The sequence below is a fragment of the Mus musculus genome, chromosome 3, assembly GCF_000001635.26.
Source record: "Mus musculus strain C57BL/6J chromosome 3, GRCm38.p6 C57BL/6J".
NCBI classification, from domain to species: Eukaryota; Metazoa; Chordata; class Mammalia; order Rodentia; family Muridae; genus Mus; species Mus musculus.
Window position 1 is genome coordinate 59,195,748 of NC_000069.6, and position 16,241 is coordinate 59,211,988.

The window sequence follows — 16,241 nt, forward strand, 5'->3', positions numbered from 1 at the left end:
AGGATTCACCATCTTACTCGGCTTATGTCTTTTTTTAAAAACAATGACAAATTTATGTTATCAAAATAAAATTTAATTGGTGAATAATTCCAATACTTCCAGATAAAAACTTCAATGCTAGCCAGTCATGGTGGTACATGCATTTAATTTTCTTTACATGTAGTGTTTAAACAAATGAATAAATATTTTGCTGAGTGATGAGGAGAAAGAAATCTCCTCACGTTGACCACCAAGCTGATGATGACCTGAGTTTGAGCGTCAGTACCCATATAGCAGGAGAGAACTGACTATCTCGCACATTATCTGCTATATGTATATGCACTGTGACATATACTTCCCTGTCCTCAGATATGCCCAAAATAAATAAATGTGATACAGTTTTATGAGAAGAATTAACCAAATTAATTAAAAACCTATTATCATGGATGAAGAGACATAAAAATATCAGTGAGAGATATTTTTTAAGTTGGTAAATCTGTCATAGATTTAAACCTGCATTTGAATTATGTATACCTTATATGTTTTAATAGGTCTTCCTTCTGTGTTTTATAGGAAAATAAATGCAGCAAATTACCAAATTTGTATTGCTTACCTACTTCTCAAAAACAAAACAAAGTAAAACATAGAGGAGCACAGGTTGATGTTTAAAAACAAGATAATACAAAACAAACAAACAAACAGGAGCACAGGTTGATATTTTCCTTCTGTTTAAGGTGGGATGGTACAGTGAGTAGAAGCTAGTCTTAGGAAAAGCCTCTGAATAAATTAGCCAATTTAATGATGGGTTAGTCTTACATAAGTTTCCAGATTTATAAGCAAAGCTTCACTTAGCCTTGAGCCTCTGCAAACTGTATTTCTCTGTGGATGTTACCTATGGAATTTGAAGCCAGATCCCTGCATTTTCTGCTAGGGGAGGTTTTGCACCAAGCAGACCTTGTTTGGAGACACAGGTTCATTTTTAAAATAAACTCTTGCAGCATGATCTGTAAATGATAAATAATGAGCTGTTCATGATTTGAAATCTTATTACCAGAACGGCAGATAGCTGCTGAATCTTAAAAGCTTCAGTACAAAGAGGTCTCATGTCCTGGAGCCACCTTATAAGTGTAGGCAGTGACAGTCTCTACAGGTGTGAGGGTTTTTCACCCCACTTTTTCAGTTCTGTTTGAAATCATACTAAACCATATATTGGGACATGTATTTGGTGGGCTTCTGTTACAAGATTAACAAGTTCTGTTGCCTTCCCCAAGTTAATAACATTTACTACTTGGGTTATTTGGACCAACAAGTCACACATACGTACACACACACACACACACACACACACACACACACTTTCTCTCACACACTCAAACATATACATAGACACATACACAAACACTCACACACTCAAACATACACACTCACATATGCATATACTCTCACACACTCAAACATTCACACACTCTCAAACATACACATAGACACTCACATATACACACTCTCACACACTCAAACGTACACACTCATACACACACACACACATACTCACACATTCAAACATAAACTACATTCACACACCTCCTTTTTCTGTTTTTGCCCCCCCCCCCCATTAATTAGGTTGTCTTATTTGGCTTCTCAAGGATAGGTTGCTGAACTTGGCTTCTTGGGATACAAACTGTGACCTCAAGTTCATTAACAATATGTCCTTTTGCACAAGGACCTTGGAATTTGACATGAGTACTGAAGCATGTGTCTGTATGCCGACTGTGCAGCAGGAATAGGCTGTGTGCCATCTCACTGCGGGCTTGGGGGAGAATAGGCCTCCTTCCCCAGAATATAAGTCGACTGCCTGTTCAGAGACAGTATTTCCACACTCTTTTGGCTGGTGATGGAAATGAAGCCTGGCAATGCAAAGGTTAACATGAGATAGTCTTTATGCATTACATTAGTCTTAAAAATGTTGTATGCTCTACTCTCAAGTTAGGACCTGTTAAAGCTAGTCTTTCCTAACATTCAGAAAAGGAAATCATACATGCTCAGACCCGAATGAATCAAATGGGCTTTGATGGAAAGAGCAGCTAGCTACCTTTCTTACTATTCATGCATGATAAACCTGTTTTTTAGTTTTTAGAGTTTTTTTCTACTTAATTTTATAACAAGCCTTATGTTTCCTAAAGCCCCAGGAGAAATTATAGCAATAATTATCTTACTACTTTAATAACATGCTGGGGAACTCTTTTAGCAAATTCACTTTTAATATAGGTAAGTAGGTAGGTAGGGTTGAATGCCTCTGTGTGTGTGTGTGTGTGTGTGTGTGTGTGTGTACACATGACTAATTTAAAACTAGGACGTTTAAAAAAAATCTTTCAAAATTGTATTTATTTAATTTTTAGGTGGTGATATAAAGGTCAGAGAAGAAACTGTGGGTGTCATTTCTGTCCTTTTAACTTGTGGGTCCCAGTGATAAAACCTCATGTCATCAGGTTTAGTGAAGAAAAGTGACTTTACTTGCTGAGTCATCTCATTTGTCCCCCAACCCCCCCGCCCCAAACACACACACGCACAATGTTTTAACATTGGTAGTGACTTTAATGGCTTATTGTGGCTATGTGCCTGTGAACTTAACTCGCCATTGGCTATCTGCCACCTTACTTTTTGAGGCAGAGTCTTTCAGTGATGCTGGAGTCAGCAAGCCCCAGAGATCCTGCTGTCTCTGAGTCCCCAGCGCAGCCCTTTTGTGTAGATGCTGGAGATGTAAACTCTGAGGGATGTGCACTCTGAGGGTAAGCACTTTGCTGACTGGGCTATCTCCTCAGACCGCCTAAATTTACTTTTAAGTATGTTAAGTGAGTTATGCAAGTTGAAAGAATAGTTTTACTGTATTTCATCTAAATTTCCAAGTTGCTAAAACCCTTCTACATAGAGATTACACACATGTGCACAAATCATTGCATACATTAATGGGGGTGATGATTTAAAGTTGTAGTCTTTGTAGCAAACGTAATACCTTTGGAAGTTTGTGCATGTATTTCCCCAAAGATAACATTTTTTTCCTTTTATTGGATATTTTCTTTATTTATTTACATTTCAAATGTTATCCCCTTTCCAGGTTTCCCCTTCAGAAATCCCCTATCCCATCCTCCCTCCCCCTGCCTCTATGAGGGTGCTCCTCCAACCACCCACCCACTACTATCTCTCAATCCTGGCATTCCCCTACACTGGGGCATTGAACTCCCTCAGGCCCAAGGGTTTCTCCACCTACAAGGCCATCCTCTGTCACATAAGTGGTCAGATGTCCCTCCATGTGTATTCTTTGGTTGGTGGTCCAGTCCCACTGAGCTCCAGTTGACATTGTTGCTCCTTCCATGGGGCTGGAAACTCCTCAGCTCCTTTAGTCCCTTCTCCAACTCCTTTATGGGCGACCCCCACACTCAGTCCAGTGGTTGGCTGCAAGCATCCACCTCTGTATTTGCCAGCCTCTGACAGAGCCTTTCAGGAGACAACCATATCAGGCAACCACAGTAGCATCTGGGTTTGGTAGCTGTATATGGGATGAATCCCCAGGTGGGGCAGTTTCTAGATGGTCTTTCCTTCAATCTCTGCTCCACATCTTGTCTCCATATTTCCTCCTGTGAGTATTTTGTTCCCCCTTCTAAGAATAACTGAAGCATCCATACTTCGATCTTCCTTCTTCTGTGAATTATATCTTAGATATTCCGAACTTTTGGGTTAATATCCACTTATCAGTGCAAAGATACCATTTTAGGTTAATTTATTTTTGTGTATATCTTGTATGCCATGGCACAGGTGTGCAGGTCAGAGGACACCTTGCTAGAGTGAATTCTCTGTATCCACCATGTGAGTTCTAGGGGTCAAGCTCATGTCTTCAGCTCTGGCAACAAGCACTCTTACTCACTGAGCCATCTAACTGGCCTAATGATATTCTTTTAAAAAATCATTGCATTATTATTGGTTACGGTACTAAGGCTAAAATGGCATTGGAAATGCTATTTGCGTTGTTTAATACTGAGTATTATCTTAATTTTTTTTGTGGAATCTAATCAACTATTGCACTTTACGTGTGTGTGTGTGTGTGTGTGTGTGTGTTTTAAGAAGATTAAAGAAAAATTGGCACCATCTGTTTAGCTGGGTCTGTCCAGTGGCTCTTGAGCAAAAGGGTCACTTACAGATCACTAAATAAAAATATCACTAGGAGTAAATTGACCTTTTCTTTTGGATTTTGAATGACTTGAGCAAGTCATGTTGTGTTTGAATGTCTGCAAAATGATGATTGATCCTGGTTTAATCACAGATATTTGGTTTGCTTTTTTCCATGATAAATTCTTAAAGAGACACAGAGAGACACTCAAGGAGAGAAGACGGAATTACTGTAGATGAGCTTTTCTGCTCTCTCCCGTGAGCTCTTTGTCCCCCATAACTCTCTCCGTGTGAGGCGCCGAGCATGTTGCTTGTGCTGTACCTGGTCTCATTCCTCCATGCCTCCTTTTTGTTCCTCGGTGTCAACCTGGGAAAGTGCTCCCTGTTGTATGTTAGAAGACACAGTGGTTTGAACAGGCTCCTTTCCTTTATCACCGTGATTTCCAGTATGTGCAGTTCCCTCTCGTGTAAAGTGTGCATGTAAACATACTGACTGATAGTCCTTTGAAGACTAGCACACTAACAAAGACCACAAGCAAGAAAGTGAGCTCAGCTTCAGGTGACTGGTCTTGGTCCCTTTGGGTTTGTTTTTTAGGTAGAGTCTTCCTGTGTCCCCTAGTCTGGCCCTTGAATTTAAGGCAATTCTCCTGCCTGCCTCAGTCTTTCAAGTGCTGGGACTACAGGCCTGACTTGCCACACACAGCTAATTGATGTGTACTGAATATCCACGTCTTTCCCATATAATCAGAACTTGGAGCACAGATTGTAGTGAAAGCCTCAGACAATCTTACTGCTTGTTTCTATATAGAAGGTTATTCTGCAGTTCATGTCTAGTAGCTGTGCATTTGTGCTGTATGTAATAATTACAAACCCTTTAATATCCCTTAGGCCAGATTGGTATCTTTGGGTCCCTATGCCTAAATTACTATGTTTAATCTGTCACTTGAAATGACTTGTATGTATTAGGTCTTCAAAAAGCCCCAACCTTTTTTGGTATGGGAACATCCTTCATAGTGGTTGATTAAAGGGGACGGAAGCTTTGGAGATTGAGTCTGGAGATAGCCAAGTCTGCTCTTGTCCTTCCCCTGTAACTCTTTTAGGTTTGGCATCCTTTCTATCTCTCGGCTGTGTGTCTTGCTTTAATATTGGGCTGTGACAAAACTGGTAACTGGGATCAGGTCAACTCCAGTGTGGATCCAAGTGTCTGTTTCACAGCATTTGTACTTGGGCGAGGTCTTTAGCCTCAATGTCTTCCAGGGCATGAAGATGCCTGTAACGAAGCAAGAGAATGTGTACATGAGAGTTATGTTGTTTATAATTTGGTTGCTCTTCCATTTTTCTTGGTGGAAGGCATAGGGGCGATAGCTGAAATAAACAGGGAAGGCAGGTATGTCTTTATGCTTGGGGATGTGAGATGGTTAAAGGGTGAAGATCCTCCACACAGAAGTTATGCCATCCCCTTAGCATTTCAGTTGCCTTTAGTAAGCTCCAGTTCGTCTTTAGTGGTGAACCAGGGAATCTTGGAACACTCTTAGTTTCTTTCTTTACAGGCATTTCAACATAAAAAACAAAGATATGAAGATATTCAAAGCAGAATTACATATGCACTTGAAGTCTTAAACTTGGGTTTCTGTCTCTTTCATGTTCTTACTGCGGTCTTCCTCCTTTGTTTCTCGTTTACTGTTTTAACGTCTGTCCTGTTTTTTGTCTATGTTCTGACACTTCCCTTTCTCTTTCCTCCCTAGCTTCCCTTGCTCAACCTCTTTTTCTGCAGATCCTTCTGAGAATGGGGCAAAGCAGTCAGGATTCAGGTAATCACCGTATAGGGGCCTCTCATGGTGGCCTAACTATCATGTAACTAGGCAGGTTCTGTTGCTAGACTTAGGGCTCATAGCCTGTGCCCCAGCCAACCAGGACTGGCTGCCTGTCCCCAGTAATCTAATTAAAGGAGTCAAATTAATAGTGAAAAGCAGAAAAGGGAGATTTGTTCATTGTGGTCACATTTGGAAGAGGGACAGAGAGATCCATTGACCCTTTCAAGTCTTTCTCCAGGATTTCTCCTGGATTCTTGACATGAGAGTAGGGTCTAAATAGAAGCAAGAAAAACATTTACTACATAATCTGGCAAGGTGTGGTTCCCTGCTTGCCTCTGCTCCCAGTCTCTCCTGCAGGGTGAGTCTATCTGGCAAGGTCTGTTCTTTAAGATGACTCTCTCTTGCAAGGTCTTTGACAATTTGAATATATTTCTCTTCGAGACAAGTTTCTCCTCTTGATGTAGTCAAGGCTTCAGCTGTTTCCCCTCCCACCAGTGTATTTCTGGGGAAGTTCTAATGTCTTGAGATTCATTCTTAGTAGTGTAATAGCCAACGAGGAAAGCTTAAGCCAGATGGGCAGACAACGTAATTACAGGGCTAAATCTATCCATTTCATTAGTGCTCTGAATGTTATTTCTTGTGGACCATAGTCACTCTGAATCTTTTAAATGGACTTATACTTTAGAATGATAATAGTTAACTTGTCTGCCCTCACTTCCCATTCACAAACTGGAGCACCACCACACCAGCTCTGTTTACTTACCGTGACCTCCACAGACAGACAGTTTGATTTGGGTAACTGTCACTTCCTTCTTTTGTCTTCCAGTAATTTGGACATTCCACACCCCAACCTCAATTCATCCTCTGGTCCTCCTCTCCTGTGTGGTCTGTGCAACACGACCTCTTAGGTTAGTTGATTCTTAGTCTCTCTTCCCATCTCAGAAAAACTCTTGGCTAGATAAGTCAGGCCCTGTCTTCAGAACCTTTGTCCACATTTTGCCTTTTATGTCTTGGCTTCTTGTCTTGGCTTCCTCAATGACAACTGAGCTTGAGACCCCTCCCCCCCAAATAAGCAATTTGCCTTTCTTCACGACTCACTACTTCATCCCATCTAAGGGCCTCTACAACAGTTGCCTCTTACCTTGGCGGAGGATGGCTGTACTTACAGTGAACTCCTTTGAGTACAGGTTTTGCATATTAATCACAAGCATACTGTACATAGAATTCCCCAAGTGACCTTGGGTTCTGAACTCACAACTTATCCCCTTGAAAATACCTCCAGTCCATGTGCTACCATGTAGGGGGGCTGAACAGGGTTTAGTTTGTCTAACAACTAAATTGAATTAGAAGGCAGGAAAAAGCTTAGACACAACAGACAGCAACAGGTAACAAACTTTATTAAAAATGAAACACAGACACACATATGCACACACACACACACACACACACACACACACATACACACACACACACACACACACATACACACGTATGCACTCACAGCAAAGCAGAGAGGAGACCTGGGGGCTAAAAATCTATTCTTCCTTAAAGGGCAGAGGTTTTAAGTGGTTGGGGTAGCCCAGAATGGATCCCTTCCCCTAACTTTGGGTTGATCAATGTGGACAAATTTAAATAGAAGCAGTAGTGATAGCACTGGCTTTGGAAGTATCTAACCAGCCTGGATTGGTCAGCTTCACGTAGGGCCCGGTTGGCTGGAGGAAAAGCTCACCATGACTTTGTTTCAGCTCAGGAGGGCGAGGAAAAAGCTAACATTGTCTTTTATCATCCTTGGCCCTTCCCTGATCTAATTGTCAGAGATCTGTCTCCTTCCTGCTCAGGCCTGCACAGATGAAAGATGACCTTCTAGTGTTGGTCTCTTTCAGTTAAATTGAGAGTCTTCAAGATGCACACGTTTTTTGTTTTTTCCAGAAACACATTCCATACCATGTGCTTCTGCATCTCAGAAGCCTCGGAGGCTCATTAGAGAAATCCAGGTGCCTGTAACATGCTCCCAGGTTGGGTCCTGAGCTTCTTTCTGCTCACTTTGTGCGTTGACAGGTTGTGGGACTGCAACCGTGTGCTTGTGTCCCTCCTGGGGTCATTGGTTATCCAGTGTGCTGCACAGCACTCTCCTCTAAGTGTTTTGTTTGCCTTCAAATTCTAGTTCAAACGCTCCTCTCTCATGAGCCCTTCTTTAATTCCTCGCTTTGAAATTAGTCTTTTCAAACCTCCAACCCTTTTCACACCTCTGTGGTTTGATAACCATGCCTCACGTAGCACCTCCTCCCACTCATTGTGGTTTGCATTCCATACTTGGGTGCAGCCTTAGAGATCAGCCTTGAGCCGAGCATGTACAGGATGACTGGCCTAGTGAGCATGTGAATCCAACTTGGGGCTTTTATTTCCCTCAGGAACTCATCTGGTGAGACACCCAGCTAGCCCAGGGTAGACCAGGGTGCTGGGATTGACCCTCTCTTCTTGCAAGGGTGATAAAATCCATTTACATAAAGACTTCTCCCCTTTTCCTCTCCAGGGGCCACTTCCTCACTGTTCACCAGTGGGGCTGATATCAGCCTCCTTGGAATTCTGTTTGCCCTCCTGCCGTTTGTGCAGAGCAGTGCAGGTTCTGGTCTTGCGGCTGCTTGTCTAGGTGTCAGGATGAGCTGTATCCATGCTTGCCATCAGGGAGCCACACACCAATGGCACAGCACCTGTCTTCTCTGCACTTTGACTTTCATATTTCCCTTTACCAGCAGGCAAACGCATAGGATCTGCTTCAAGGATGTGGTGACAGTTACAAAGGGGAAGCGAGGGCAGGGGAATGGCTCCTGGTAAAGCAGGCATTTGTAGCTCCAGAACCCACATAAAAGCTGGGTAAGCAGGGTGACCTGTAATCCCAGAGCACAGGAGTTGGCTAGTTGGAGTACCTTGATCGATACGCTCTAGGCTCAGCAAAGACCCTGCCCTAATATGTAACGTGGAAAGTGATCAAGAAAGATGCTCTGTGGTAAACTCAAGCCTCTACATGCATATTCATGTGTGCCCACACATGTGCAAACACACATTCAGACACACACAGACACACATAGACACAAACACAAACACACACACACACACACACACACGAACAGTGATCCTTTTAAAGTGTCCAGCAGCAGAGTGCTGGCACACCACAGGCATTTGGGCATGGGAGTAGGGTGGGAAGGTCCTGGAACAGGAGGCCCTCGTTAACTTATAGGTCTGGGCTTATCAGCTAGCACTTCCTGGGCTGCCTGTAGCCCACACATGATGATGTTAATTTGGAAGAGGCAGGGATTGTGAGAGTAGCGATGAGAGTTATAAAACGTACAAGGCATAGATTGGGAAACTGAAGTTGTGCTTTCTCTTGAGAGTGTTGTCATTTAAGATAGGCTTAAAAGCTAGAGTCTAACTTAGGGTCCTCAGCCATGCTGAGCTCCGTGACTTCATGCAGGTGACCTAGTCTTTCAGTTTCTCAACTTCATCTCTTAAAAGGAAAGTAATGAGAACGCTTTATACGCGTCCTGGGACTGCTAAGTGATGGAATGTGTTGACAGCTTTGTCTGCCTGCCTGGTTAATAAGAAGTATGACGTAATACACTTGTTTTCAGTACTTCTGGTTTTACTCCGACTGTTGCTTCCAGTGAGCAGTCTGAATTGCCTGCAGTGTCAACATTTGCTATTAAACAGCTGATGCCCCTTGAGAGGCCTCGTCTTCCCAGGTCATCAAGTCCTTTACCTGCCCCTGCCTTGTGTCTGCCCTGCTCTCTTACTAACAATGTTGCTTTGTCTCTGGTTGATTAATCTAACCTTAGACACTCATTTCTAAGAGGGCTGGGCAGCAAGTCAGTTGTTTTTATGTAGCTCAGGGTGGTCTGAACTTTGTAACTCTCTCTGTAGACCAGGCTGGCCTCAACTTCATCCTCCTGCCTCAGCATCCTATATTTAGAAAGTAGGATTATGTGAGTCCCATGACGGCTGGATTGCCAGTCAGTTTCAATGGGAAGTACGGGCCTTCATAGACATTTAGGGGCGTGATCCTAAATGTGCAGGTCAAACTCGCGGCACCAGTGTCTCCTGAAGGCTTGCACTAAGCCTTGCTGGGCTGTGTCCAGCCGTCTGTGTTTTAGGGTCTTCTCAGCTGATTCTGGTGACCACTAAAGCACCTAGCAATTTCTAGCAATGCATCCTTTACTTTTATGATGCATATTGGGCCTCTAAATGAAGTTCAGAATGTTCAGGTTTGTTCCTAGGCCCTTCAAATGCTTTGTAACTTCTGTAGTAACTAGGGCTAGAACCTTGTAAACTCACTCCTTTCTTAGACAGCAGACACTGCATAGCCTGGGCTGTCCTGTTCTGGGTGGTTTCTCCTGTTGAACTTTGTGGGAACGGACCTGATGGGCTCCTCTTTGTCACTGGCATCCTGTCCATGTCACCGAGCTGAGAATCATCATGGCATCTCCGCCCCTCCCCTGTTCCCGTGGTAGAATAACTTCCTGTGGTTTCTCTACAATGTTCCCCTGTGTGGTAATTACACTCCCATCTTTTCCCCTCATAGAAGATGTTTGGAGGCCTCACCCTAATTATCCAGTGCAAATAATTATATCTTAGCTTTTGATAAAAGCCCACAATTTTGCTGTGAGTTCAGCTCATATACCGCATCAGAGCGCTATTTTTTAAAAAGGAGTTTTGGGGTTTATTGAGAAAGGGTCTAATACAGATTTAAGCACAGGCCTGTGGGGAAGCTGAAGATGACAGAATTATACATTGCTGTGCTCTGTCCCAGAGCAGACTAAGCATCTGAAGGCCCATCACTTCCTTCTTTTCATTCTTTGCTCCTTGTTTATGGCCAAGTTACATATCAGGCCATTCTATAAATATTCTACAGTTTTGAATCTGCCTTGAGAGCTTAGAGGTTCCCATAGGGAATGTAACTTTAAGATAGGTCTAATGCCCCTCTTCTCTAGGTTCCTGGCAACTCTGTTGTACAGAGCAGACCCTCTGCTTTTGTTGCTGTTGTTTTGAGAGAAACTTGCTGCCTGGAAAAGCGGTAGTGACTGGTGATCCCCACATAGACACTGATGCGCTGGGATTACATAAGAGTGTGCCACAACACTTGACTGGGCAATCTACTTCTGACTATGGTATTATAATGGAATGAAGTGTTTGAACTTATGAATCACAGATTGAAGTTATATCTGGAAATACCGTTCTTAAAAGTGTATATATTAGCCAGGCGGTGATGGCTTTAATCCCAGCACTTGGGAGGCAGAGGCAGGTGGATTTCTGAGTTCCAGGCCAGGCTGGTCTACAGAGTGAGTTCCAGGACAGCCAGGGTTACACAGAGAAACCCTGTCTTCAAAAACAAACAAACAAACAAACAAACAAACAAACATGTATATATGAGTTGTAAATTTATGTAGAGGCAATTGAAATTGTCATCAAAGGTAAGCTATATAAGCTATACTACCATGTATGGATTACTATTTAATAATGTGGCTCAGATACAGTTATGTGTAACACAGTATTAGGGTTTTCCTGTGACTGTGTCATGTGCTCTGTAATGGTATATAGGTTTAGTGATATGTGTAATAATACAAATGATTTCATTGTTTTATTTAAGAGACCTAGAATTCACCTAAAGGAGAGCTTTGGGATTTGTAATATGCTGCAGTTACAGGTTTGACTTACCCAGTTACTGGATAACTGGATAAAGCATTGTGTCAGTAGCCTTAAAATTCCAATGTTTGGTCTCCTTGTTTCATTTGTGCTCTTTCCTAGCCCAGGTGGGCAGCATTTCTCCTCAGCTCTAGCACGCACATGATAGGAAAGCAACTATACAGAGTTCAAGAGCTTAAGCTTCCATTTTTAAAATTTTTCTTTTTCATCTAGGTGCTGATCAGATCTAGGATCTTGTACATGCTGGGCACAGGTCCTACCACTAAGCCCCACTACCTGCCCTGGAAGCCTACTCTGTTAATGGTAAATCGATAGGAGCTGGCTGCTTTCCTTTTACTTTTATAGTGCAGTAAAATAAGACCCAGTTGGGCTAGGCATTTTGATGCATTCCTTTAGTCCCAGCACTCTACTTGGAAGGCAGGGGCAGGTGGATCTTTGTAAGTTCCAGGACAACCAGAACAAATAATGACAGCTTGTCAAGAAAAAGGGCCCCTTTTGATTTGTTTTAGCAAAATTTATTAATTGCACAGTGCATATTTAGCAAATTATCCTAAATCAATTCGATAAGTAGATGAGGAATGATGTCACACAGATGAGGAAGTGACTGGGCTGGAGGACTCGGAGGAGGTTGGGCAGGTAAGGTTACCTGGAGTAAGGGACAGCAACTTTGGGTGTCACTAATCAATAGGAACTTACAAAGTGGGTCAGATGGAAGGTTCTATGTACAGTGCAGTGCGGACCAAATGTGCCATATTAAATGGAGTTTGTAAAGGTCAAGATTAGCAAGTGATTCCAGGAAGACAAGGAAGTTCTCTTGCCTCTGTGGCTTCTGAGGCTATGGAAAGAGAGAAGCCAGGATTTCACATTACAGGCGCGGTTAGGGGAAGAGTCGTCGTGTTCTCCAGAAAACCCAGCATCACCAGCCACATATTTTAATTTTCTTAAACCCATAATGAGATCCAGGGAAGTAGATAGGCCCAAATAAAATGAATCAGGCTTTGAAAAATCTTCCCACATGAATATTACTAATGCCAGGCCAACCATCCCCTTGCTCACATGCACTAAGGATAGTGTACAACAAACATCCCGTCTAGGATATCCTTACCCCATTTCTTTTGTAAAAATGTGTGATTTTGCTGTCTTTTTACGAACCCTGTTTTTGGGAAATGTGGCTAAGAATGAAAGCAGTTAATATAAGACAGTGTGTAGCAAGGAACCTAATTTATAGATAAACAGTGAGGGAAATAAGTATTTTCCAACAGGATGCAGATGCTGTTGCCCAGGAAGGTTTTGCTGACTAAACACTTCCCCTCTCTGGATTGCACATGGCTGTGAACTGGCTTTGCCTGTTGCATGTGCCTCTCTTCTGGTGCTCTGTTTAGATGTAGGAGCAGCCCTTTGCACTTGTAAGGAGGAAATCTTTTGAGATGCCTGGGGTTATTTTGACCAACCCACTTTGGTTCCTCAGACTGCATCTCTTTGAGCCCCCACCTTAGCCTTTCCACACAGGCACTGGATATGCAAGTTGGTTGGTTTCTGTTCACAAGTGTCAGCATTCTGAAGGCTGTAAAAGCCAGCCTGGTGTTTTAGGAATTATGTGTGTGAGAGATGGTGGGGTGGTAACTAGAAGGAAGATTTTTCAGGCAAACCTGTTTCCCATTAACCTTTTCCATAGTACATGAATGCCCTTGAAAAGGTGACATCTAGTGGCCATTTGCTGTATTACATGGTCTCTTAATTTATCCTGCTTATAAATACGTCTATGTGGTTAAAATGGGCATAATGTTTTTCCATACACTAGGATAATAAAATGTAGGGAACTGTTTGTTCCCCTCTTTTTTCCTGTAATGCTTAAATGAGGTCTCCACATAAATGATCTTTTGAAATCCCATCCATAAATAGACGTGAGGCCATGCGTGAAATTAACCTGTGGGACACAGTGGTCAGGCTAGGGTGATGTTGTCTGTCTGACTACTGTGGTGGTCTTCGCTTGATCCTGCTGTTCTTGCCTTTCCCCATCTCACACATGGCACCTTTTGTGTGAACTTCTTGCATAAAATTATGTATATTAAGGGGTCCATACAAATGTTAGTTGTTGCCAGAAAGAGAGTTGCTTCTTTAGCAATAAACAGCTGGTTTTCTAACCTACAGTCAGTCTTATTGGTGGTTTGACTGTAAGTGTATGGTATTCTGACAAAATGCAGTGGGGCAAAGCAGACAAAGAAGACAGCCATGACGATAAATACCTTCACCTCCAGCCGCTTGTGCCTGCTGTCCTTACTCCTAAACTTCCTATAGGAGTTGTACACCTTTTTGGTAATCACCGCATAAAACAGAAGCATCAGAATAAACACAGCCCAGAAAATGAACTGGCAGGTGTGACTGACCACCTGATGCCACCACAGCCCAAGGGGACTCTTCAAAGATGCACACTTCTTCACGGATGATGGCGTTGCCTCCTTGTTCAAGATCATGTTTGGCAGGGAGATGAAGAACATCAGGGACCAGACGGAAATGGAGACTGTTTTTGCGAAAGCCGTCTTTTTGACAAAGGTTTTCCTGAACGGCATGATGATCTTGAGGAACCTGTCGAAAGCGATGAGGCCCAGCATCATGATACCCACATACATCGTCTCATAGAAGACCACGGAGGAGAGCGTGCACACAAATCCTCGGAGCTGCCAGGGCGCAAGGTGTGAGTCGGAAAGGATTTTGAAAGGCAGCATGAGTGCCATTATCAAGTCTGCCACCAGAGTGTTCTTGAGGTAGACGATAAAGGTGGAATTGCTGGGGATGTGGACGAACACCCAGAGGGCCACGGTGTTCAGCAGGATGCCTGCCAGGAAGACCACAGTATAGAGAACCGGGAACAGCAGCTGTGTCATCCGAGTGTCCCTGGGGCACCGCTCAGACTTGTTGAAGCCCTGCATCCCAGTGGTGTTGATTGTCCCGAGCATCAGCTATTACACATAAACATGCACACAGAGAAAGATTACACATAAGCAGGCATACAAAGGAAGGTAAACAAAGGGTCCTTGTGGATTGGCAGATAACTACTTCTTGTAAAAACAAACTTACTATTTAACTCATTCAGCGGATTTGATTCTTTGGCTAGAGCTTTTTTGAGCACATAGCTTAGTTTTGTTGCTGTTGTTGTTTGGTTGGTTTTTGTTCAGTTTAGTTTTGTTTTATAAAGTCCTGTTAATGTCTACCCTTGTGAAGTCCAAATAGCAAGCACCAATCACTACACGGCGGTGACAGAACCTAATTTAAGATGTAAGAGTACAGGGTAGTGTGTCATGCGTTATGAAGTACCTTATGCTTGCAGCCCGTGATTACAGAATATTATATTTAGATTTCTAGAAAATTTAACCACCTTTTACCTTTTATAGCAAGCAAATTCATAAGAAAAATTAAACTGACCTTTGTTTTGGAAGAGACTCAGCTGTATGAGTTGTGGCAGTTACTAGCTCAACCCACGAATAGCTTGTGAAGTAAAGGTTCTGCTTTCTTATACTGCTTTTCCTTCCTCATTTCCCCTTGTGGGCTTCTGTAATACCCACATTTTCTAGAACCTCTTTGTCTTTAGACCTTTGGAGCATTTACCAGTAGTTATTGGTTGCGTGTTCTGAGTATTGAATCCAGTGCTGTCACCGGCTCTGCAGGCACGCCACCACGCCATATTCTTAACATGTGGTCTATTTTATTATATTAAATTATATGTGTAAGGGCGCATATGCATTCAGGTGCCCTCAGAGGCCAGAAGTGTTGGATTCCCTGGAGCTGGGGTCCAAGGTGACTGTGAGCTGCCTGGAGTGGGTGCCAGGAAAATCCCTTTAACCGCCGAACTATTTCTCTAGGCCCAGTGTTTTACTTTTTATTATTCACATTCAGCGACCTTATTGAATACTTCATATGTAATAGTAGGAGTTAAAATGATGAAGAAAATAGTATGAAATTACAATCAAGTAGGAGGAGAAGACTTGATCTGAAAATCAAATCATCTTCTGTCCCTTACAGCCTGGGCGTGCAAGAAGTTTGTATGTCTAAGGCTAGGCTTTGGTTGTTGGTTGCTTGTTTGTTTTGCTTTGTTTCCTTTCTTCAGACATTGCTGTTAGTCTTTTGATCCCTAGATCTGTGGCAGATTATGAGTCACATTTCCCAAGAAGTGGTAGCTATTATTCCTGGACCTCTGCATTATTCGGTATTATGTTTAAACAAATGTTTTAAGAGCTATATACCTCATTCTCTCATGTAGCAAGTTTGAAATCATCATCTACTTCATAGGAGTGTGGGGGAGGGGGACCGATGGACCGACCCAGGGCACATCAGTGAAAGCTAAACATGCCAGCCGCTCATTGCTTGGGTTCCTTGAATTGCCCAGTTTGAGTGGAGCTACAGTGTGGCACTTTTAGGAAGCCCTTTTGGGAAACCACCTCCATTCTTGAGACTTAGAGAAGTTTTGAATCAGGGCTGGCCTCAGATTGGTACAGTGTTTCGTTTTAAATCTCAGGGAGTGTGCAGAAAGTTACAATGTGTGACAGTCTGCTTCCCTGCCCGACAGATGAAGGGAAAGAGGAAATCAGATGA

The 16,241-nt window shown here is 42.8% G+C and overlaps 2 protein-coding genes across 17 annotated transcripts in view; one reads left to right on the forward strand and one right to left on the reverse strand.

Annotated features, from left to right (window-relative positions):
- Med12l (mediator complex subunit 12-like) overlaps positions 1-16,241 on the forward strand; it is a 313,028-nt gene that overhangs the window by 190,329 nt on the left and 106,458 nt on the right. The gene's annotated exons all lie outside the window — the stretch shown is intronic.
- On the reverse strand, positions 12,145-15,135 carry P2ry13 (purinergic receptor P2Y, G-protein coupled 13). Its single transcript, NM_028808.3, has 2 exons — positions 15,075-15,135; positions 12,145-14,611 (listed from the first exon to the last, which is right to left on the reverse strand). The coding sequence occupies exon 2, from the start codon at positions 14,606-14,608 to the stop codon at positions 13,595-13,597; it is 1,014 nt and encodes a 337-aa protein (NP_083084.2). The 5' UTR covers positions 14,609-14,611; positions 15,075-15,135; the 3' UTR covers positions 12,145-13,594.